This window comes from Artemia franciscana, chromosome 4 (genome assembly GCF_032884065.1).
Source record: "Artemia franciscana chromosome 4, ASM3288406v1, whole genome shotgun sequence".
NCBI lineage: Eukaryota > Metazoa > Arthropoda > Branchiopoda > Anostraca > Artemiidae > Artemia > Artemia franciscana.
The window spans coordinates 39,610,829-39,636,590 of NC_088866.1; the positions used below are offsets into that span (position 1 = coordinate 39,610,829).

The 25,762-nt window shown below is 37.9% G+C and overlaps 2 protein-coding genes across 7 annotated transcripts in view; one reads left to right on the forward strand and one right to left on the reverse strand.

Annotated features, from left to right (window-relative positions):
- The window catches only part of LOC136026414 (inhibitor of Bruton tyrosine kinase-like), a 160,345-nt gene that overhangs the window by 41,983 nt on the left and 92,600 nt on the right, over window positions 1-25,762 (reverse strand). For all 6 annotated transcript variants that reach the window (XR_010617285.1, XR_010617284.1, XM_065702986.1 and 3 more), the window contains exons 16-18: window positions 25,027-25,308; window positions 8,101-8,281; window positions 844-970 (exon numbers count right to left, since the gene is read on the reverse strand). Coding sequence is in view for 4 of the 6 variants with exons in the window: in XM_065702986.1 (XP_065559058.1) it covers window positions 851-970; window positions 8,101-8,281; window positions 25,027-25,308 (583 nt within the window). In the remaining 2 variants the exon portion in view is untranslated. The remainder of the gene's footprint in view (window positions 1-843; window positions 971-8,100; window positions 8,282-25,026; window positions 25,309-25,762) is intronic.
- Window positions 18,327-25,762, forward strand: part of LOC136026417 (retinol dehydrogenase 11-like) — a 128,201-nt gene continuing 120,765 nt past the window's right edge. The window contains exon 1 of the mRNA XM_065702991.1: window positions 18,327-18,333. The gene's annotated coding sequence lies outside the window, so the exon portion shown is untranslated. The remainder of the gene's footprint in view (window positions 18,334-25,762) is intronic.

Consider the following 25,762-nt stretch of genomic DNA (forward strand, 5'->3'; position numbering starts at 1 on the left):
AGTACCCGTGGTTTTACTAAAGAAGAATGTTGGAGGGCAAATTTCCTTGAGGCCCACCCCTTGAATTAGTCACGCCAATTGGGACGAGAAGGGAAGCCTTATTTGATTTTTTTTTTTTTGCAAAAAACTCAAACGCCACAGCCTAAATATCACAAATATCTTTTTTTAGTATCTTCACTAAAAAAAGGTAAAATTTTGGAAGATTTTTTTCATTCTTTTTGGAAGAATAAATCTTCCAGACTTAATGGAAGATAATAATTTTTCTCTTAAGAGAAATATAACCCTTCGGATAAAGCAAGATTCTTATGCGTTAAACTTACATTTACATCAACTACCATATTCTTCCTTTTGGTTATTTAGAGGTAAAAAAAATAATAAAAAATAAAATAAAATTCTAAACAACCAAATAATGAATTTTCTTTCTTAATTTATCTTTCCTACTTCTCCAAAAAATTAGAAAAATATTTATTTTAGGGTAGAAAAAACGGTTGAGATCTATTTAACACTAACGGGAAACTTTGAGATGTTACCCGCACTAGTTCAGTATTTATTTTCACGAACATTAGTTACAAGCTGCTCTAGTACTGAAAACTAAAGGATATACTTTATTCAAAATGGCACAACAAAGTTTAGTTTCGAGTCGTTCCCAGGTATTTATAATTTTGTAGCAGCTATTATTTGTTTTTGAACATCTTTGACTATATCATCATCGACACACTAAAAAACTGAAGATTACCAGAACAGAGTTTGTTCAAGGGATCGGAATCTATTTTAAACCCTCGAATAGCCCGTCAATCATTACAAGAATGGCGAATTATTCCTAGAAGCATCTAAAAGACTTACCTTCGTATCATCGAAACCAAGTCGGTGTCATTACAGTCGTGACAACACGTTCAACACAAACCCTTTCATCAAAGTGAGAATCCACTCCATAAAACTCTGACAGCTCTTCTATTGCTTGATCTTCAATCTGAAAGTAAAATAAAATTTAATATCTTTTAATTTGTAAACCAGTCTGTCTGGAAAGATATTTGCTTTTCCTAGGCATCATGTGGCGGGTGGAGCCCACCCCAGGAATCTCAGTACCTAGGTTTAACCTGGCTGTAATCAGATTCCAGGCCTAGGGTCGGTTGGGCTAGCGACCCTCCACCCGAAAATTACGTGCTACGAAAAGTGACAATATAGCCTTGGACCCGGATTCCCTTTTAAGATCTTGACCATCGCACGTCAATAGACATGCTGACGACGTCAGAAAGACTGACAGACTAAACCTTATGGACCGAAGGGGGCTACGAATAGCCACCTGGAATGTCTTGACTTTGAATGCACCTGGGTCAAAGAACCTACTCTCTGAAGAACTTCGCAAGAACAAAGTGTCAATTGCAGGTCTCACAGAAACACGTCTTACCAGAAGCGGAAAAGAGCGAATAGGTAACAGTGACTCATTGCTCTGGTCTAGAGGAAGCTCGAGAAGGAATGGTGTTGGCCTTGCACTAAATAGCCTTACAAAAAAGGCCTTATTTTTACACGAAGCTGTATCTGACAGATTAATGAAGGCCCGCTTTGGACACAAGCATGGCAAGATGACTGTCATCGTGTGCTATGCCCCGACCAACGATTCTGAGGATGCGACTAAGGAGGATTTCTACTCTGCTTTGTCCAGATGCCTTTCAACAGTACCCCCCATGATATAACTGTTCTCCTTGGCGACTTTAATGCGACAGTGCGCGATGATATGGGTTTATGGCGTGGCACAGTTGGTCCTGTATCCCCTGACCCACTTAACGACAATGGGCTCCGCTTACTTGAACAGTGCCGATCTCACGACCTTTACATTGCAAACACCTACTTCCAACGCAAAACTATTCATCAGTACACGTGGTATAGTAATGACGGTCGTACAAAGAAGATGATTGACTATGTCATTATTTCCAAACGCTGGAGATCATTGGTGAAGAACTGCAGAACTTATAGATCAGCAGAGCTTCGAAACACAGACCATAGGCTTGTGTGCTCCGATCTTCGACTTCGCCTCCATGCACAACGATCGAAAAGAAAACCCGTCGCTGCAGATATTGGGAAACTAAAGGAACCAGATACTCGCCACAAGTACAGTATCGAGATATCGAATCGCTTCGAGGCTCTTGAAATCGTGGCTAACTAATGAAACACTGCAAGTCATAGAGCAAAGACGGAAGACAAGACTTCTTGGGGACATGACCACATATCGGAGGCTCAATGGAGTGCGGAATAGACTCATTCACCGGGATAGAACCCAGTTTGTTGCAAGGAAAGCCGATGAAATTGAGCTAGCTGCAAAAAAGAAAGACATGGGCAGTCTATTCAAGCATCTCCGAGACCTCGCTGAAAATAAAACTCCCACCTTGGGTCCCGTCCTGTCCAGGGATGGTGCACTTCTCTCTGACGAAGGTTCTTGTCTTGATAGGTGGAAGGACCACTTCCGTTCGCTCCTCAACAATACTGGTCCGTCTCCGCCTCCTAATGATAGTCCCAGCCAACCTTGCAGTCAAAGACCTGGAACAGATGTTCCTCCAGATGAGCCTTTCAGCCCCTCAGAAATTGGACATGCAATAAAAAGACTCAAGAATAATAAAGCTGCTGGTATCTGTGGCTTAAACTCAGAGCTGCTAAAATATAAAGGTCCTGCAATATTCCTGTTTCTACACACAATGTTCTCTACAATCTGGCAAACAGAGATAATTCCCGAGGATTGGCAGAAGGGTGTCATCATCCCCTTATGGAAGAGAAAAGGCTCGAGAAGTGACTGCTCCAACTACCGGGGAATAACCCTACTGTCAGTCCGTGGCAAACTGTTTTCAATGGTCCTGCTGGATCGATGTCGGAGCATCATTCGAAAGATCCGGCGACCGGAGCAAGCTGGTTTTATGTCGGATCGTTCAACCATCGAGCAGATTTTCACGATTCGACAAATAGTAGAGAAGACCATAGAGTTCCGACAGAAAGCATTTATTGCCTTCGTTGACTTCCGTGCTGCATTTGACTCAGTCAATCGAAAAGCTCTTTGGCGGATTCTAGAGTTGACTGGCCTACCCGAGAAATATTGCAGACTTCTCAAGGCGCTGCACCATGGGACGGAGAGCTGTGTACAAGTTAATGGTCGGCGCAGCCCGTTCTTTCAAATCACGACAGGGGTGCGCCAAGGATGTGCAGTGGCCCCAGAGCTCTTCAATGTCATCATAGATTACGTTATGACAAAAACCACTTCACGTCTCAGCTTTGGGCTCAAATTCGGAGATCATACCATCACAGATGTCGATTTTGCCGATGACTTGGCCATTCTGGCGGACTCAATGGAGCAGCTGCTGGAAGCGCTCCGAATTCTGCGAGAAGAGGCTGCCAAAGTAGGCCTGCATATAAACTGGAGTAAAACTAAAATTATGGCCATAGACCCGTCTTCTCCCTCTGTTAACTCTCCAGTTAGCCTGGACAGCACCACTAGCATCGAGGTTCTCCGTAATTTCTTCAAATGGCTCACTTCTCCCCGAGCTGCAGGCAAGATTATCTAAAGCGTCTTCTGTCATGGGTAGACTGAATCGTCACCTCTGGCGAAAACCAAATATCAGTCGCACAACGAAACTGCGAATCTTCAACGCTGCGTATTTCATGCAAAGAACCTGAGGAGGATTGAGGGCCTACGATGGTCCAACTTCGTCTGCAATGAAAAGCTTCAGCAGCTCACAAAGCAGTCTCGATTTTCGACTCAAGCAGCTGAGCGAGCCTTACGATGGTTCGGGCATCTGCTTCGAATACCACCACATCTACCCGCAAAGATGATCTATGACTTCGACCCTATCAAAGTTGGTTGGAAGCAACCTCGCGGCCGACCGAAAATACGTTGGTCCGACAGCCTGTCCGAGTTCTTGGCGATGGCAAACATCAGACAGGGCGAGGAGCAAATACTCGCCATGGACTGAAGTGGGTGGAGGAGGCAGACGTCACTCTCTATGCCGAGCAGTGCCCGGCAGGAGACTTAAGTCAAAGTAAGTCAAGTAGACATCTTACAGAGAGATTTATTTCGAATAAGCGATATTTTTGTTTATTTTATCTGTGAACTTTTTCAGACTTATCGGTCAATATTTGCGAAGAAAATGATTATTATATAACATTTGGATAAAGCAATGAACGGCGAATAAAACGATATGTTTATTTCTAGACTTCTCTTTATTGATCTTTAGATTCTACATTCCCCTTCCCTCCCGAAATTCGCTTGTATACATGTGTTAACGCTCAAAAAACTTGTCACTAAACGCTGAACGCTAAACAAATTGGAACAAGTTTACACGGAGGACACAAAACTTGTCAAATGTCAATAAGTTCATTGGATGGGGAAGGGGAGTAGGTAGATACTCGAAAAGACTGATATGCAAATTTAGCAGTATTGCCTGGTGTATGCATAGGAAGAAAAAATAGCAAAAATTGTGAAAGAAAGTAGTGTAGGTTGAGAAGTATCACCAGCAGCGTGCGTAGCAGGATAAATTATAAAAAAAAAACATAAAAGGAGCTTTAAGCTTCAGAAAGTTTTGGATTTAATTCACATTTTTTAAGTTCTTTTTAAAATTTTGGCCCTCTTCGGCAAAAACTGTTGGTTTATGGTAAAAAATGATAGAAAACAGCACATCACTATGGCTTAATTTCTACTATTAATGAGAAGGACACTAGATATTATGCCACATTCTGATGAGCCCTCTACCGACATCCTAAGACAAGAGGTTCGATACTATCAACTTGGGAAAAAAAAGAAAAAAGAGACACATTAGTAACAAACATTGCAAAAACTTTTTTTTTCTTGTTGTTCATGGTGGGGGACTGACAGTAAATAACAGTAAATCTTCTATTCTAACTATTTCATTTTTAAATTCTTCTGAACCTAACTTACGACCAACTATCTCTGATTCTCTTAAAGTCAGTAAGATTAAACTCTTGGGAGTTATTATAATCCATGATTTAAAATGGGAAGCAAACAAAACTAGTCTAGTAATAAGGGGTAATGCTGCGCTGCAGATGCTCAAGCTTATATCGAAACATAGCGCCCCTCCAGATCACCTCCTCCGAATATTTACATGACTCATTCGCTCAATTCTGGAATATGCAGCTCCTGTATGGCATTTTGGACTGACGGCTGAGCAAAGCGCCAGGCTTGAAAGAGTTCAGAAAAGAGCTCTAATGATAATTTCGAAGAAGGCAGAAATGTTGTATGAAGAGCTGCTGACAAAGTTTAAAATGCTAACTCTGGAAAAAAGAAGAGAGAAACTCTGCATGGATTTCGGACAAAATCTTTGATCCACCCAATCCACAAAACACTTTTCTCCCCTCAATCCACAACAAAACGATTCCCGCGCAGGGTGGCAATGCCTGTTGACAAACTTCAGCCGGTACGCTGTGCCCACCAGCGGTTAGCGAAGAGTTTTATACCTAGCTTTGTAAAAATGTATAACGAAAGTCAGGAGGATTGATGTGTTTTGTTTTTCTTTGTTTTGTTTTTTATTTGCGTCGCTTTTTAATGCGACTATACCATAAGAAATTTGGCAGTGCCATGAAAATTTTGGTGAAAATAAAATCTTATCTATCTATCTATCTATAAGTCACCAGTTTATGACTTTTGACGATGGTAATTTCAACGTTGTACTTTTATTTTGACTTACCATTTATTAGGGATTTTAGTTTTTTTTGAAACTCTGAAAAAGAAAAAATTCTAAACTTGCTAATTTTTCTGTTTAAAATCATACTACTTTTAGCAAAGCAAAAGAGATCAAAGGGATCAAGATTTTAAAGAAATTTGAATATTATTATGATAGCTAAATACAAATGCATACAGAAGTGTAGAAATTATGTCCGCTAGCTACATAAGAGAATGTTAGTTGCAAATCCTCTTAAACAATCTTTAAATTAACAAGCTTTTTGGAATAAAAATGTGTCAATAAAGCATGATCTTCTCAAAGCCATCAATCTGGGAACTTTTAACTTTAAGAATCTAAAACTTTTGCCAAAAAATGACCCGACCTAAATTTTAGATGCCAGGTTCTTCAAGTTTGAAAAACACCTGGTCCTTCTGCAAGTATAAGCAAGCAAGACTCTTCCAGTAAGTCCTTATCCACCTTTGTACACAAAGAGGGAGGATATATAAAGCGATCATTTACTACAGACCTGTCATGATTCAGACGCACAAAAGTAACTCCCTCTGAGACTAACTCCAGCATGCTACTTTTTAAAATAAAGGAGACATGTTCTACTGCATGCTGTAATCTTTATAGATTTTCCCATTTAAATACCCCTCCTCCCCCCCGAAGAAAATCAAATTCCAAGCATCTATTTTTTTTTATCTTATGCACCAAGAAAACAAAATAGAGGAGAAAAAAAGACTTAAACAAAGAAAAGAAAATGAAAATAAGAAAAAAGAAGAAGAAAAAGAATTAGAGGCAACAGGCTCCTGTTTTTAAGCACTGCTTAAAAGCTGGTTTTAAGATTGTATATGTCTTCTAACCCTTAGTTCTCCCTTAATAAAATTTCTAAGACCAGCAAAACTCACGCGTTAGGCTGAATATGATTTGATGGATTTTTAATGCAAGATACACTAGGATATCTCATAAGAAGAATTTTCTCTCCTCATTCTGTTAGTTCAGATTCATAAGGTATCTGGGGTACCGTTGAGCTATAAAAAATTCACTATTTTTATTAAATAAAACTGCCTGAAAGAGTAACTTAAGATTGTTGCATCTAAATCCAAAAACTGTTATATCTACGTGCAATAGAGTCACTATTAACCCCGCTTTCAACAGACCTTACTGCAACTGGTTGCAATAACTTATTGAATAAGCGTGATTAATGTTTCCAGTTGGACGCAGTTTAACATCATAATGAAACTCCTACACACACACACACAAACACATAAATCTTGTAAACCTATAGAACCTTTAAAACTAACTAACAGTGTTTTTAGCGCATAATAACACATACATATTCCAAGAATTTTCTATCTATAAAGGGACGAATTGCATCTTATTGAGTACTCAAGCATAATAACTAAATAATTAATAATTAATTGCAATAGGCTTCAATAAAGGCTTTCGAACGCAATATAATAATTAAAATTACCTATTGAACGCTAAAACTTACAACATCAATTGCAATAAGCTTACTGAACGCTGGGTAAATGCAACTAATGCCATCTATGGCATGTATGTTGAAACCAAAGGATTCTTTACTGCATGTACCATCATTGATTTTAGTTTTTCTTATAGTATAGTATGCTTAATACAAAAAAAAAAAAAAAAACAAAAAAAAAAAAAACAGGGCCATGGCCACAAAAAAACAACATACAAAAAACAAAAACAAAAAAAAAAACATACAAATACAATTAACAACATACAAATACAGTTAAAGTATTAAACTTAAACTTTTGCTCAAAACGATTAAAGCACAGAAAACCATCAAAAACATTAATACAAGCAAATAAACAAAGTCATTACATATCACTCTCACGATGGGTTATGGCTACACGAATAAACCACGCCTGATTCTTGGTACTAATAAAACACCCGTTTCCCAGCAGTTTTTCCACCCAGGGCTCATCCCCCTCGTCCACTCCAAAAATTTACTTTCTCAAGACTCTTAACCCTTCACACTTCACCAGAATATAAAATAAATTTTCCTCCCACTCTCCACACATCAGGCAACTGTAAGGATAACTGTTCCGTCTAACCATTCCCAAATATTTTATTCTTCTTCCAAGTCGCATAAAATTGCCTCTACAGGAAATTACCACTTATATCCTCCCTGGATAGCCCATTTCTAAAACATACCTCCTCTCCCCATGCCTCTTTTACCATAGGATACAAACCAAAAGAATCAGACGTTCTGATCTGGCATGATTATATTAATCTCAAACAAATTCTTACAAGACGGAAGGAGTTCAGAGGGTTTCTAAGAACTTAGGCTTAAAGGTAAAAACAGGAAAATGAGAGTCCAGAGCTATATAACAGCGGAAATCGCTTTAGTGGTTCGATAACCAAAAACAGGAAATTTACATATTAATAGGAAAGAAAGAGTTTGAATACTTACTTGTGTTAAAACAAGTGGTTTTGACTTTGCTCTAATTAGATTTTGACTTTGCCTCATTTCCTCTTCAATTATATCACTCAGTTTGGCTGAACTTGAAGTAACAAAATTCGCATAAGGTGGTGATTTCACAGGTGAATGTACAACAGCTTGTTTATCATGGGGCACAGCCATTGGTGTTGATCTATAAAAAAAAGATAGCTCATCAGAGGGAGGGTAGTACATTCACATAATACATTCACATTGACACATCAAATCTCTCACTTAAAGTTTGTAAAGTCACCCGATTGGTCACGCGAAACCACGCGAAGTCACGCGATTAGCCAAGGTAGCTCCTTGGTCTGGGATTCACCGGAATTGACAATTCAGGCACCAATCCAACAGTAGGGAAAGGGAAGCTTGTAAAATCATCATGTTTATAGACAGCTGCATGGACCGTGGGATCGTCAGTTAAATTGCGCAGAAGTTTGATGAGATTTTCTCCTATGTTGCTCTAAAACACCGGAAAAAAGGTTCCACAGAGGATACAAAACTGAGGAATAGCAATCTTTAGAAGTCACTCAAAGGAGCTAAGCCCATCGAGAACAACACGGAGAATGCGATTTCTTAGAAAACTTCCAAGAAACTCAGGTGGACGACAGCAAATTCCACAAGCTTGGAGTCTTTGAGGAGCTTTTTACATCAGACTTTTTTGCAACATCTAAAGACAGCAAAAATATTGGATTCATGGGTCAGAGGTACAATTCATTCCTATGTCGAGCATTTCCGGTGGAATCCATACGGCAGAAAGGGAGCCGGCGTCCCCCCCGCGGAAATTCCCTCCAATGACAAATTTCCCCACATGCAAAATTGAGCAACCACAGAAAAAGTACAAAATAGATACCTCAAAATGTCGATCAGATGTCCTAAGGGGTCACAAAAGAACCAGACATCTAAATCACTTTTAGGACGGGTTGGTTTCCAATCATTTTCGACTTATCATAGGCAGCGTAATAGCGCTGCCTAAGTGAAGAGCGACGTGGGCACAATGTATTATTTATTTTAATTCATTTAGTTATCGTAGGAGCTTCTAAAGGAGCTGATTCGATTGGAAATTGAAAGCAGTAGTGCCCTTCTTAAGAGTAAAAAGTGATTGCAGGGCAACCAGACCCCCCCCACATGCCCATCATTTCCCAAAATACATCCAATCAGAATTTTAATATAGTCATTTTCTTCAGCATAGATGAAATCTCAGAGCACAACTAGTCCCTTCACACCCTCTTTTCCCCAAATACATCCAATCAACATTTTGAGATGACTATCTTGTTCAAAATAGTCCAAAGATCATACAATGGTGCCTCCAGCGTTGACACAACTGCCAGTAGCCTGGGGGCAAAGGTTGTAACTTATACCCCAGGGAAATATAAGGTTTTATGGAGGGACGGTAGTATAAACTTTGGAGGAGGCTCATTAGATTGGAAATTGAAAGTTCTAGTTCTATTTTTAAGATTCAAAAGTGATCCGAGGGCAACTAGCCCCCCCCACCTTCTTTCCCACAAATGCAACTGATCAAAATTTTTAGATAACCATTTTATTCAAAATGGTCCAAAGATCATATAAAAAACTCTCCACGGTTAACATCCCCCCCTTCAGAGCCCGAGGGCTAGGGTTGTAAGTTATGCCCCAGAGACGTATAAGGTTTTTATGAAAACTGAAACTTCTAGCACACTTTTTAAGAGTCAAAAGTAATTGGAGGGCAAAACCCTCCCCCTCAAGTCCATCATTTCCCAAGACACATTCCACCAAAATTTTTAGACAGCTATTTTGTTCAACATAGTTGAAAGATCCAGCAATTATGTCTTTCGGGATGTCAATCCACCATAGCCCTAAGAGTAAGAGATGTAAGTTAGGCAATTCGTCCGTTGTTTACACATAGCATACGTCATCGAGACAGGTGGTCATGTTTGACCTTTAGTTTCCAAAAAGACGAAGGGCATTCAGGGAATATTGAGGGGTGCTGAACTAAATCGAAACCCGTTATATGCTGGCGGGTTGTCAAGAGGGCTTAACTCAGGAATGACAAAGTATATTAAGTTGGAACTTTCAGGAAATGATAAGAGGGATGATCAGTTGACCGAAAAGGCAATGTTTACACGCTACTATTGCTACTACTACTACTACTACTACTACTAATAACTCACTACAGCACCAAGCCGCCTGAGGCCAACACAGCTACGCACACTCCTCCTCCAACCTAATCTATTTAAAGCCTCCCTCTTTACACCCTCCCAGGAAGTTCCTATTTCCTTTAAATCTTTATTTATGACATCCTCCCAACCCAGACAAGGACGACCTGCTTTCCGTGTAGCCCCAGGCGGTTGGCCAAAAAGGACAATCTTCGGTAATCTGTCATCCTTCATCCGTAGAACGTGGCCTAGCCATCTCAACCTTTCTTTCATTATAGCCCCAGAAAGCGGGATTGAACCACACTTTTCGTACAACCTACTGTTTGAAATACGGTCAGTCAGCTGGGTACCCTGAACAATCCGCAGGCAATTTCTCTGGAAAACATTCTAGTAAATTTTCATCTGCTTTTCGGAGTGCCCATGCTTCAGAGCCATATTTGACCACTGTCATCACTGTAGCTTCCAATATTCTAATCTTGGTTTGTAGGCTTATCTTTCTATTCTTCCAAACCTTTTTTAAATGTGAAAAAAACACCCTGAGCTTTAGCTATTCTACTTTTAACATCTTCACTGCTCCCACCATCTTTACTAATAATACTACAAAGGTAACTGAAGCTCCCAACCTGATCAATCGTTACCTTTTCGTTACCTAATGTCACCTGTTCATCTTCACTTATTCCTAGCCTTAGTGACTTAGTCTTCTTAACATTAATTTTCAAGCCTATTTTAGCACCCTGAACTCGTAAAACCTCTAAAAATTCATTCATTTTGCTCACACTTTCATCTAATATGCTTAAATCATCAGCATAATCTAAGTCCAGGAGCGTTCTTCCTCCCCATTTGATTCCGTGGTCTCCAATTGCCTTTTCTGTGCTCCTTAAGACGAAGTCCATCGAAATGATCCATATAAAGGGGGATAGAACACAACCCTGCTTAACTCCTGATTTAATACAAGACCAGTTGCTAACCTCATTTCCTACCTTAACCGCAGCAGTATTATTCTCGTACATAGCGCAGATCAGTTTAATGTATTTTTCTGGTATACCATATAACGATAAGACCTTTGTTAACGCTGTTCTATCAACAGAATCGAAAGCTTGCTCATAATCGATAAAACTAAGGACCAAAGGTGTTTGACAACGAAGGGACTTCTCAATTATTAACCTAAGAGTGAAAACATGGTCGACACATCTTCTACCTTTTCTAAAACCGCACTGTTCTTCCCTTAAAACTTTGTCTACAGCATGTCTCAGTCTAAAAAGTATCATATTACTCAGTAATTTGCTACCTACAGAGACCAGACTAATGCCTCGATAATTATGACACTCACTCTTGTCACCTTTCTTATACAGTGGTTTAATTAAGGTTTTCCTAAAATCATTGGGTACTTCCCCTTTTTCAAAAATCATGTTCATAATCTTCAGTAGCTTATTCCTAACCTCAGAGCCACCATATTTAAGGAACTCATTAATCATACTATCAGCACCTGGGGCCTTATTATTTTTTAATCCTTCTAGTACTGTCGCTAATTCTTCCTCACTAAACAAATCTTCCTTCACATCCAAGGTATCACAAACTTTTTCATTTTCATCTATATCTTTTCCTGCAACTGTATCTCGGTTTAGCATATTCTCAAAATGTTCCACCCATCTTTCTTTAACTTTTTCCTTATCACTAATTGTGGCCCCATTTCTATCTTTAACTGGGACTAGTCCGGATTGGCTACTCCCTTTCAATTTATTAACATGCCAGTATAATATTTTACTATTATGCCATCTAGCCGCATCTTCCAGATCCTCAGCAATTTTATCCATCGCCTCCATTTCACATCTCCTTAGTTCATATTTTAATGCTTTCTCCACTTTCTTTACATTCCTTTTGTTTTCATACGACCTATCACTCAGATAATTCTTATACAAACCCCTTCTACTCTCTATTAAACCTAAAGCTTTTTCACTAATATTCCTAGTTGCTGTCTTAGCACTCTTCCCTAGGACACCATCAGCAACTTCACAAATTGTTTTTCTGAAATTATTCCATCCATCTTCCACATTGTCAAATTTTAAACCCTCAAGTTTAGTACTCAACTGTTCCTGGAATTTTTTTTCTCAAATTTTCATCCTGAAGTCTACCAACATCATAACTTTCCGGGAGGGAGTTACCCTTCCGAAATTTCAGCTTTAAATTAACCTTAGATACTACTAGATGGTGATCTTTACTTTTAACATCAATAACAGCACTCCTATACACCCTAGTATCTTGTATTGATCCTGCTAGTCTTCTGTTTACAATAACATAATCAATAAGGTTTGCTGTCTTACCATCACGTGAATACCATGTCAACTTATGGGCCATTTTGTGACCAAACACCGTATTGGTTATAACTAGGTTGTTATACCTACAAAATTGCAAAAGCCTATAGCCATTACTGTTTTCTTTTCCTACACCAAATTTACCTAGGCTAGGATACCATCTATCCCTATTTCTACCAACCTGGGCTTTAAAATCTCCTAGCAAAAACACCATATTTCTACCTGGTACCCTGTCTATTTGCTCCTGTAACTGTAAGTAAAATTCATCTGAGTCACTAGTATCTCCATCAGTTGGTTCAATGGGGGCATATACTACTATAACTGATACCCTAAACTTTTTAGTCATAAAATGAGCAATTAATATTCTATTATTAATACCTTCCCAGCCTAAACAAGACTTAGCAGCTTCCTTATTCATCATGAGCCCTACTCCCTGTCTATGTACCCCATCCTTCCTGCCTGAGTAAACAAATTCTATGTCACCTAATTTCATGCTTTCTACCCCTGGTATATGTGTTTCTGAAACTCCTAATAAATCCAGTTCAAACCGTCTGAATTCGTCAGTCAAAATGTCGATGCGATAGTCATTTTTTAACGTCGTAACATTCCAAGTTCCAATTTTAATGTTCTTTAAATCTTTGAAATTATTCTGGCCTCTAGAAAAGCAGTGATCCCGGATACCAGTGCAGGATGGGGACCAACATATCTTCTCAAGTCTACACCGATTCCTACACTATTGCTACTACTACTACAAATACCAGTACTACTGCTGTTACTACTACTATTAAAACTACTGCTTCTAAAGCGAGTACTGCCAACACTGAGGATATCAAAATGAACATCTGAGGAAATGTTGAGGCGAAAGTTGAACTAACTCAGAACATACTATCTACATACAGATTGTCAAAAGGGTGTATCAGCAATATTTTTGAAACGGCTTATCCGTTCCAAGTGAAACTTCCTGGTTATCTTGAAGGGGATGTTCAACTGATGAAAAGGCAAAATGTACAACCTAGTACTGCTATTAATACTGCTGCTACTACTGTACTACTACTACCAATACAATACTATTGCTGCTACTACTGCTCCAACTACTAACACTACTACTATGATACTAGTATTATTAAAGCTAAGCGTATGAAGGTGAAAATTTGAACTAAATCAATACACACTAGGTGCATGAAGGTTGTCAAAGTGCGTATCTCCAGAATGAATTTGCGTATTAAGTTGGAACTTTCCGAGGATTGTTAAAAGAGAACATCAATTAACAAAAATGCATTATGTTTATACTACTAGTAATACGACTACCATTGCTACTTTTACTGCTACTACTAGAACCACTACTACTACTACTACAACTAAACTACTCCAACTACTAATTTAATTGCAACTACTCGTAAAGGTTAAGAATATTAACACGAAAAGGGTATCAAAAGGGGGTGAAAAGGACACAACAGCAATACTTTTTGAAGAGCTTATTGCTCTTCAAAAATCGAACTTCAATATCGAACTTCTGGGGTATCATGAGAGGGATGTCCAACTGATCAAAAGGACACATGTAAATGCTACTACTGCTATTAATACTGCTGCTACTATTGTATTACTAATACTAGTGCAAAACTGTGCTACTGTTACTACTTCTCCTACTACTGCTGCTCCCACTATGTACTAGTAGTATTAAGGCTAAGTGTATGAAGGTGAGAATTTCAGAGAACATTGAGGGGAAGTTCGAGCTAAATCAAAACGCACTATGCATGCAGATTGTCAAAAGATTGATTGGATTTCAAGAACGGGTTTGGGTATTAAGTTGGAACTTTCAGAGAATGCATAAAGGGGAAGATCCATTGACCTAAAGACAATATGTGCACGATACTACTAATACTACTACCACTACTACTTTTACTGCTTCTACTATTACTACTACTACTACTACTACTACTACTACTACTACTACTACTACTGCTACTGCTACTGCTACTACAACTACTACTGCTACTACTACTACTACTACTACTACTACTACTACTACTACTACTCTAACTATTACCTGTGAGGCTAAGAATGTTAAGATGAAAGTTTCAGTGGGCATATGAATATACAGATTGTCAAAAGGTCATATCAGTAATGTCATAGCAACGGCTAATTGTATTAAGTTAAAATTTTAAGGACTTGATGGGGGGGGGGGGTCTTCAACTGACCAAAAGGCCATACATTACTATTGATACTGCTACCCGTACTAGTTCTATTGCTGTGTAATACTACTACTAGCTAATACTACTACCGTGACCACTATTACATTATGCCTAAAGGTATAAAGGTGAAATTCAAGGAATATTGAGGGGGAATGTAAACTGAATCACAACATTTCGTCTTATGCAGGTTATCAAAAGGGTATATCAGCAATATCTTAGGAACAGTTTGGCGTGTGAAGTTGAAGCTAAGAGGGCTTCTTGTGGGGAATGTTGAACTAACCAAAAGACAGACCCCTCAGCACTAAACTACCCCTCAACAATTCTTAAAGTTTCACCTTAATACACGTAAACTTTTTGAACACACTCAGAATCAAACATTCTCCTTCTCCTAACAATATATTATGTCACTAAAAAGACAAATTATTCAATTTACAATCCTTGCTTTTGGCTTTGGGGGGATTGCATCCCCGGAGGCATAGTTACTACACCCTTTGCCTGTATAACAAAATCACTTTCCCAAATTCTAATCACTGTTGAGGGGAGGGGACATCCAAAAAAGAGAAAGAAAGGGCCTTGCAGCCCTCGAATCATTTTTCAACACCCCTCTCAATATACCCTTTAAGTTTCAATTTAATTGCCTCAGCCTTTTCTTAGATATTCCCGATACTCTCTTTTAATAATTAGCATGCACATGGTATGTTTTGATTATGTTCGATATTCCTCTCCAAAGCTGTGGAATATTATGAAATCCCTAAAGACATAATTATTTAATCTTTAGACTATTGGGACAAGATGGCTATGTCAAATTTTGATCGAACGTCTTGATAGAGAAGGTAGCTAAAGAGTCTCTTTTTCTTAAACTTCCTCTTTTCCTAATAATAAATCCTGAATGTAAACAATTGATATATTGCATCCAGACAATCCAGGGAGGGGAGGGGGGCTGGTTGCAAGGAGAGGGGGGCTGGTTTCCCTCCAGTCTCTCTTTAACTTCCCCTTGACATACATTAAAAGTTTCAACCTAATACCATCAGTTGTTGCTTAGATATTACTGATATTCCTTTTTCACAAACAGCAAGGACAAAGTATATTTTGATTGTGCTTGGCGTCCCCCTCAACATTTACATAAAGTTTAACCTTAATATTCTAAGCCTTATGTCTTAACAATGGCCGACTTGCATAGCTTACAACCCTTATCCCAGGGACTAAAAAGGGGGTTATCAACCCTGGAGGCATGGTTATTTGACCTTTGGATTGTTTTGAACAAAATAGCTATCTCACAATTTGATCGATTGCGTTTGGGGGGAAAATAACGTGGGGCTGGTTGCCTCCAATAGCTCTGAATCTTAAAAAGGGTATTAGAACTTTGAATTCGCGATCAAACGAGTCCCCTCTGAAGTTTATACGATCACACCTTCTACATGAAGTGCCTCTGGGAAAGATTATCAGGCAAAAATACATGGAAGCCTTATGGTTCTTTACTATAGGCAACGCCAAGGCATTACCTCTGACTTAAACATGTCGGTAGACCTTTCAATTTCCCTTCTAATTAACATATTAAATTACTCAGGGGGAATCTGGGTGGGATTATGCGGGGGGAATTTTCCTGGAGGGGGAATGCCTAGCACCCTGCAAAAGATCTTGGCGAGATCTTCGGCCGTTCCCTGAGAATCTCTAATTATAATTCAGTTGGTCAGAAGGGAGGGAATAAATATTAAAACGGAGGAAACGATGGTACCCTTTCCTCCAGGCTCGTGTTGCAGCCCGGGTTGGGGATTTATATAAAGAGTGTCACTAAGTGCTTTCACAAGTCGTACTAGATTGTTTTCACTCTTAATCCAAAACCAGTTTGTGTTCTTTCTGTTTCGCTCTAAAAGTCTTCTTACAGTTAACGTTGGACCAAGGTTTATATTTGCTTCATCTGTATCCTAATAGATGGTATTTTGTTTTTGACAAAATCAGGTATTTAATATGCGTCCGCAGCTTGCCAAGACCTTTCTTTAGGAAGGCTTTCCAATTCTGAATGGCAAGCATACTCATAGAGACCGTCCCCATCTCTTTCCCTTTATTTATAGTAAAGTTGCAACATTCACAGGGCCTTAACACTCACACAAAGAGGTATGAGAACCACTACACTGCAACATCATTCAGATTTTACTTTTATTACTATCTTTAGTATTTTATCTTTACCTGAGGTCATTATTTACTAAGCTAGACAAACTAAACATAATATTAGAACCTTATAAGTGAAGCAGTTGGATATGATATCAGTTAGTGTTGGGCGATATTGGTTATCGACATCGATATATCGCACCAAATATCGGTATCGAATATCGAAAAGTAAAGATCGATGTCGAAAACGATATTGTTTCAGCTCTTTCTGGTATCTACCGGTGAATATCCGGCAGAAAAGATCCCATATTTCAAGAAGAAGAAGAATAATGTATTCAACCCAATGACTCATATATGCTGATACACAGCATACAAAGCTGTATCCATAAGTTTGCATAACATGTATTCAAACTACGTTTATAAAATATAGATAAAATATCTTCTAGGCTTACAGGCCTTATTCAGATCACCCTCGTCACGATTGTCACATACCTCAATCCGCGTTTCAAAAAACTGTATATTGCCGCTGACGATCTTCTCCAAACTGAGAGTAAAATAGCGAGAGACATGGATTTGGCCTTAGTGGATTATGTATTAACAGATAAATACGCCATGATAATCCCTGTGATTCAACTGTTACAGACTAAAGCCAGTTTGTGGGTATCACATGACAAAGCTTTATAAGTCAATGCAAGGCAAGCTTCCGTCAACAGCTGCATCTATCAGAACTTCCCAGATTTTCAGTAAGGAGTCTTTATTTCCAAGAAAATATTATCGACTCAGGTTTTGCAAGTCTTGTAATAAGGGTGTCAGAAATACCTATGCAGCGCTGTCATAAAATTAATGTCCAGGCATCAGAAAACCATACTGTAAGGGTTTCTGGGTTCTATCTGCAAAACTGTTTAATTTCATATTTTTTGCCAGAAGGAAAAAATTACGGATTTTTTTTTTTTTTTTTTTTTTTTTTTTTTTTTTTTTTTTTTTTTTTTTTTTTTTTTTTTTTTTTTTTTTGTCAGGGTGAGCATATCGAGCCAATAGTCATATAAAATAAGGAGAGGGCTAACTTGAATGGAAATTACATTTCTGGTTACACTTTTGTTTGTGGTGGTTTATTTTTTATTTCAAGTTGGATTTGATTATTCATTGTACTTTCTATCGTTTTAGATCTCATTTATTCATTAGTAATGGTTTGTGTTTGTTTTTAGATTCAAATTATTACTACTTCAACTTACTTTTGCTCGCCTTTGGCTTCCTCCCAGCTTTTTGTAATTCTACTTTGCTACACATTTTAATAATAGTTGAGCTATGGAAATTTGGATGAATGGGTAGGGGGAATATCATTAAAATAAATGGATTAAAACTTTGCATAATTTCTTGCCTTCTAAAGGGCCGAAACCATACTGACCCAACAATGTTACAACCTTGAATATAGACGAATATTGAGTGACAATTATTTCACAATTATTTATGTAACATATTTGATTAGGAAAGATTATTAAGAAATGATTTCAACCTTAGTTAAAAAGAAAAAGACTTAAAGCATACAAAGATTTTTTAGTCATTAAAAGAAAGGGGGTAGTGAACTAACCAAAGGGAACTATGTGAATACTACTACTGTCCCTACTACTGCCACTACTAAAACTAGTCCCACTGCTTCTATTGCCACTACTATAATTAGAAAGAATAGGTTTACCTTACAAGCTACAGGTTAACTTGGAAAAAAAAGTGAAAAAGATGCAACAAGTAGAATGTATATTAGCAAAAAACTTTTTTCAATCCAAGCAAACGGTGATTGATTCTAAAAAGGTAGATAATATCCCGAACCTGATTGCTAAAAATTGACAGTGACCTGAATTTCTACATGAGGATTGGTAATATTCTGAGGACATTATAAACGCTTCGTGATTCGCAAGCAGCAAAAATGAACAACTTGATTTCGGACATAAAACCTCTCATGAGCGCTACAAGCAAGGAAAACCAAAATGAAACCCCAGAAAAAGATAATTTTAATAAAGCCAAGAAAAAAAAAAACGATGGAAACCCAAACGTAATAAAAAAAAAATTGAACTGTACCCAACGCCGCAATTTTTTCGAGAATTCCAACAGAAACGAGGCTTAAAAGAGGGTTTACATTTAAGCCAAAACAGAATTAAGCCCATGGGTGAGAACAAAGCGAGCCAGGATCAAGAAGCATCTTTAGATAATTGGTTGCAGCATAGATCAAAGCTGAGCTCAAGGAAAGAGCATTCTAGTAGTGGTGAACAGAATGAGAGTGGCAGCACCTCAAATCCGAAACAAGAGCTAAGAGCTCATTTGGCACTTGTGACGAGGCAAGAAGAGCTAAGAGCCACGAGCTCATATGGTACGAGCTCTAACAAAATTCTAAGAATCAATAGATTGATTTAAAAGGAAAATCAGAGGCTTAATGCCGGTCAGAATTTAAAATAAGAGCTCTGAGTCACGATGTCCTTCTAAATATCAAAATTCAGTAAGATCCGATCACACACTCGTAAGTTGTAAATACCTAATTTTTTCTAATTTTTCCTCTCCCTTTAGCCCCCCCAGGTGGTCAAATCTGAGAAAACGACCTTATCAAGTCAATTTGTGCAGCTCCCTGACACGCCTACCAATTTTCATCGTCCTAGCACGTCCAGAAGCACCAAACTCGCCAAATCACTGAACTCCTCCCCCAACTCCCCCAAAGAGAGCGAATCCAGTATGGTTACGTCAATCACGTATCAAGGACATTTGCTTATTCTATCCACCAAGCTTCATCCCGATTCCTCCACTCCAAGTGTTTTCCAAGATTTCCCCTCCAACTTCCCCCAATGTCAAAAGATCTGGTCGAGATTTGAAATAAGAGCTCTGAGACATGAATTCCTTCTAAATATCAAATTTCATTAAGATCCGATCACCTATTCGTAAGATAAAAATACCCCAACTTTCATATTTTCTAAGAATTCCGATTTCCCCCTCCAACCCCCCGATGTCAGAGGATCTGGTCAGAATTTAAAATTAGAGCTTTAAAGCACAAGATCCTTCTAAAAAATCAAATTTCATTAAGATCTGGTCACCCTTTCGTAAGTTACAAATACCTCAATTTTCAAAATTACCCCCCCCCCCCAACTCCACCAAATAGAGCAGATTTGGTCCGGTTATGTCAGTCACGTATCTTAGACAGGTTTTTATTCTTCCCATCCAGTTTCATCCTGATCTCTCCGCTTTAAGTTTTTTCTAAGATTTCTGATCCCCCCAACTGCCCCCCCCCCCAGTGACGCTGGATCCGGTTGAGATTTAAAATAAGAGATCTGAGTTACGAGGTCCTTCTAAATATTAAGTTTCATGAAGATCCGATCACTCCTTCGTAAGTTAAAAATACGTCATTTTTTCTAATTTTTCCGAATTACCCCCCCCCCCCAATGGAGCGGATCCATTCCAATTATGTAAATCACGTATCTAAGACTTCTGCTTATTTTTCCCACCAAGTTTCATCCTGATCCCTCCAATCTAAGCGTTTTCCATGATTTTATGTTCCCCCACCCCAAACTCTTACCAATGTCACCACATCCGGTCGGGATTTAAAATAAGGGCTTTGAGACAAGACATCCTTCTAAATATCAAATTTCATTGAGATCCAATCACCCTTTCGTAAGTTAAAATACCTCATTTTTTTTAATTTTTCAGAATTACCCCCCCCCCCCCCCCCAACTACCCCAAAGAGAGCGGATCCGTTCCGGTTATGTCAATCATATATCTAGGACTTGTGCTTATTTTTCCCACCAAGTTTCATCCCGATCCCTCCACTCTAAGTGTTTTCCAAGATTTTAGGTCTCCCCCTCCCAACTCCTCCCCCCAATGTCACCAGATCCGGTCGGGATTTAAAATAAGAGCTCTGAGACACGATATCTTTCTAAATATCAAATTTCATTGAGATCCGATCACCCGTTCGTAAGTTAAAAATACCTCATTTTTTCTAATTTTTCAGAATTAACATCCCCCCCCAACTACCCCAAAGAGAGAAGATCTGTTCTGGTTATGTCAATCATGTATCTAGGACTTGTGCTTATTCTTCCCACCAAGTTTCATCCCAATCCCTCCACTCTAAGTGTTTTCCAAGATTTTAGGTTTTCCCCTCCCAACTCCCCCTCCCCAATGTCACCAGATCCGGTCGGGATTTAAAATAACAGCTCTGAGACACGATATCCTTCCCAACATCAAATTTCATTAAGATCTGATCAACCGTTCGTAAGTTAAAAATACTTCAATTTTTCTATTTTTTCCGAATTAACGGGCCCCCCACTCCTCCCAGATGGTCAAATCGGGAAAACGACTATATCTAATTTAATCTGGTCCGGTCCCTGATACATCTGACAAATTTCATCGTCCTAGCTTACCTGGAAGTGCCTAAAGTAGCAAAACCGGGACCGACGGACAGACAGATCGACAGACAGACAGACCGACAGACAGACAGACCGACGGAATTTGCGATTGCTATATGTCACTTGGTTAATACCAAGTACCATAAAAACGAAGAAGAAATATTTCAGCAAAAACATGGCAAGATTCTGTCCAAGACTCATCATCAGATAGTTGGTGGAGGTATGGTTCAAACCCAAGCTAAAAAAAAAGATCCTCCCTCCAGTGGTATAAAAGGTGCCGGAGCTAACTCTTCAGATGCAGAGAACCATGTAAAAACAGATGCTGTCAGAGAAGAAGACAGGTGAATGATCAAATCAATTGTCGACGACCGAGACGAAGTCGTAGTAGCCAATGTGTATGTGCCACTGTGCAGAAAAGGTGCCAACTACCAAGCCATATTCCGGTCCCAGAGTTATTGTAATTAGGCAGCTAAGGTGGATCTAAATGTTTTAAAACACAATATTTTCAAAACCTTTACCAAACACATGATAGCGTTGATGACAGAAGCATATCTCCAGATCGAAATTCTGTCGGGTGAATTGGTTTCAATTAAATTTTCTGTTCTTTTATTTCTGTTAAACTATGTTAGTAAATGTATAAAGAACCCAAACAATGTAACTTAAACTAAGAATGATTGGTAGAAACAGTGAGACTAATAAGAGTTAGAAGGTCAGATGTCAGTTACCTGAAAGAAGTAAGCTTCCTGGAAAAACCAAAGTCGGGTTGGGTCCCTTAGAAGTTGCGACAATTCCAAATTGTTTCTAACTTTACCTCCCCCGCCCCCAAAAAACCTCTAGAAAATTTCACATTCATATCCTTAGGAATAGTTTGTATCTTTTGGTCAGTTGAACATCCTTCTCATTAAGTCCTCGAAATTTTAGCTGAATACAATTAGCCATTCCTTTGACGCTTCTGAAATGTCCTTTGGATAACCTGTTTGTTAATGTACTTCTTGAAATTTTCATCTCAATGCCCTTAGCCCTACTAGTAGTTACAACAGAAAGAGTAGTTGAAGTGGTATTAGTAATAGTGTGCACATCTTGCCTTTTAGTTTGATGATCTTCACTTTTAATATTCTTTGACAGTTTCAACTTAATACCCAAATCAATTCTTGAGACACGCTCTTTTGACAATGTACATGGACGTAGCATCTTTAAATTTAATTGAAATTTCCCCTCACAGTTGTTAATATTTCCACGGGGAAGGAAGTTTCTAGGAGTGGACTTTCCAAGGGAAACTAAACTCGGGGGACTTTAACCAGAATTCTTATACGAAATTCCTTTATTTGACTTGCTTCTTCTTTGACTACTCAATTTTACGCGTGGAGAAATACCAAGGAAGTTGCCCAGGGAACATTTTCAAAGGAATCTGTGGGATCTTTCCGTCGAGTGGCTTTTCCCCGGGAGAGATTCTTCATGGGGGAATTTTACGCAGGAGAAACTTTTCATTGAGACACATGAAGGGGAGATTTTCCAGGAAATTTATTTTACTGATGGAGGATTTCCGACATGATTTGAAGAACGATTGGAAATTAAAAGAAAATAAAGTGTTTTTTCAAACGAAAGCAGGCTCAAAAGAACTTTCCAGGCGGAATTGTCAACAAGAATTTTCGTGGGGGAATTTTCACCAGGGAGAAAATTTTCTGAGGAAGATGCATCTTTCATTGGAGGAACTTTCCAAGGAGGAACTTTCTTGAGAGACTGATTTTTCAGGGAGAGAAAAGGTGGATTTCCCGGCATTGTTGAAAAAACGATCAGAAATTAAATAAAAAACAAATTTTTCAACTAAAAGTAAGGAGCAACACTAACACTTAAAACAAACAGAAATTATCACGTATATGAGGGAGATCCTCCTCCTCAATACCTCACTCTTTACACTAATTTTAACTTTTTGTCACAACTATTTAACAACATTTCCTGAAACACAAGAGCCGTTTAATTGGAGTAAGGAGATTTTGAAATTACAAAAAAGAAACTTTGGCGTGAAGAGCGAGGTATTGAGGAGGGGTTATCTCCCACATATAAGGAAAAATTTCTGTTCTTTTAAATTTTAATGTCGCTCCTTACTTTCAGTTGAAATTTTTTTTATTTATTCAATCACTGAAAAGCAGAGCCAATTTTCAGGGAGAAATATTGACATGTAGCTGATTTTGACTAGACAAAAATATAAAGTAGCTTATTTTTTTCTTGATCCCGAGTAATTCCAAATCAGAGTTTTTGTGATATTCATTCATGTCATGGAAGTATTTTTGTATTTTATTCAAAATTTGGAAAAAATTGTGCAAAATACTCTGTAATTACAATTTTTATTTTTGAATTTTGGCAAAACATAAAGTTAATCTGAGCAAAAAGTGATCAGAAATATTGAAATTGATATATCGACTATCGACTACCAAAAGTAAGAATATCGATATATCATTTAATCAAACCATTGCCCATCCCAATATAATCCTAGTTGCGACATTAATAGATTATTAATATTAACTATAACAAAACATAAATAATGAGCCATGAGACTTAGGTAAAAAAAACAACAAAAAATCAACATCATCTAGCTTTTCTATGCAAACACCTAAAGCTAATTACAAAACAGAAACAAAAATATTAGTTGAATCTTCTCTTTATCAAGCACTGAAAGACTTGAGGTCAACGAAAGATATTCAAAAATGAAAACTAAATAAGAGAAATAATTTTGATACCTATTTTAAGTTTTGGAAAGAACCCCAAGTTCAGTATGAACATTCATTTCCCATTAGGTTTTCGTTGGAACTATTTCAGCAAGTTTTGACATTGAGCCTAAGGCTATTTTTTTCAAATACAAGTAATTCTTACAGAGCAATGGCCCTGAGGTTCGTGACCTTCTCTAATCTCTTTTGCAAACAGTGCGTACATTAGGATCATAAGGAGTCGCTTTGTCTCAAACTCCTTATGATCAGCAGCACACACGCTCAACAGTACAAACAACAGCCCAACGGCTCACCAGACTCCAAACAGGGTTGTCACATGTAATGCTGGTACCTGACTAGTTATTAGTCTTCTGTAATGGTTATTTTGCCGCTTATTAAACTTTTTATTAAAAAACGCATTCACTAACTTAGAATTTAGTCTCTAAAAAATATAAACACCTACATCTTGCAACAGGGCAAATAAAATGCACTATAGGACAACAACAACAGCGAGTGATTGCAAATCCTGACTGCATAAAAAGTTTTCACTTAAGAACTAAATTGTAATTACAGTATTTTGGTTCTGAAGTAAAAAGCAAAACCTAAAAAAAAAAAAAAAAAAAAATAATAATACAAATAACCTCCAATTGGTATATAATTAAATAACGTGAAACAAAAAGCGAACAGAAATTAAACTAAAAGAATTTTTGTGGCAAAACTATTTAAACGAAAAAGTAATGAACCTTAAAACCTGATACAACCAAAAATAGTCACGAGCAATAAGACAAAATTGAAACGAGCAAATATTTTTGTTTCATTAGATGTGATTTGTTAATGACAATTTTTGCACTTTTTACGTTTAGATATCGTTCTTTAATTTTCTTCAATAATCTCCCTGTATTAAACAAGTTTATCTCACTTAACAAATGTAAAAACTAATATAAATCTTAACTGCTGCTTGTAGTACACCATTAAAATACCACTAGCGAGTAAGATTTTTTTCTGTAAGTGACTCAAAGTAAATATAGATTAAAAAATATCTTCCAGTAACATTTGAAAGCACTCACCTCTGCACAGATTTCTTAGGAGCAAAATTATCCGAAGTCGACACTTCTGCCTTCATTATTTCAGCAAAAGACACTGTGTCTTCGTCTCCCTTCATTGACCTGGTAAGGACGGCATTACTTGTAGGAGTGTCAGTCGTTTTTACCCAAGGAGCAAGTTTTGTTTGAGTGTCAACAGGTGGAACCACATCGGTACTTTCATTCTGAGCAGCGAGTAGCTTTCTTTGCTTTTGAGATAACTTCTGAGTAATTTTCTTTCCAAATGATGAAACACCTGAACTCACCCTAAATAAAAATTAAACCTAATTGGTCTTGAAGTTAGAGGGATTCAAAGTTAGAAGAGCCGGCTTATTTGCGGTTCGGGCTTTATAACAGCATTGTTCGATTGTTTTGATGCAATCACCTTCGTGGTTTTGTTTTGGGACGTTACAATCTACCTCTTAACTCGACCTACGTCGTATCGCAGGGAATCTACTTATTTCCATGTTCTTCTTCTTCTTTGTGTCATTCCATTTTTCTTGTTTATGTAGTAGTTTATAGATAAGTTATATTTAGAGCCAAATATTGAAAACTATGTAGAGACAGATAGGAGCCCAGTTTCCTAGGAGCCTAGCATATAAACCATGTTTTAAAAATAATTTTTGTAACTGAAATTTTAGGTTGTTTTTTTAATAGCAGTAGGATAAATTTACTTTCGAACATAAAAAACAAAATCAATAGGATGCACATCAAAAGCGTC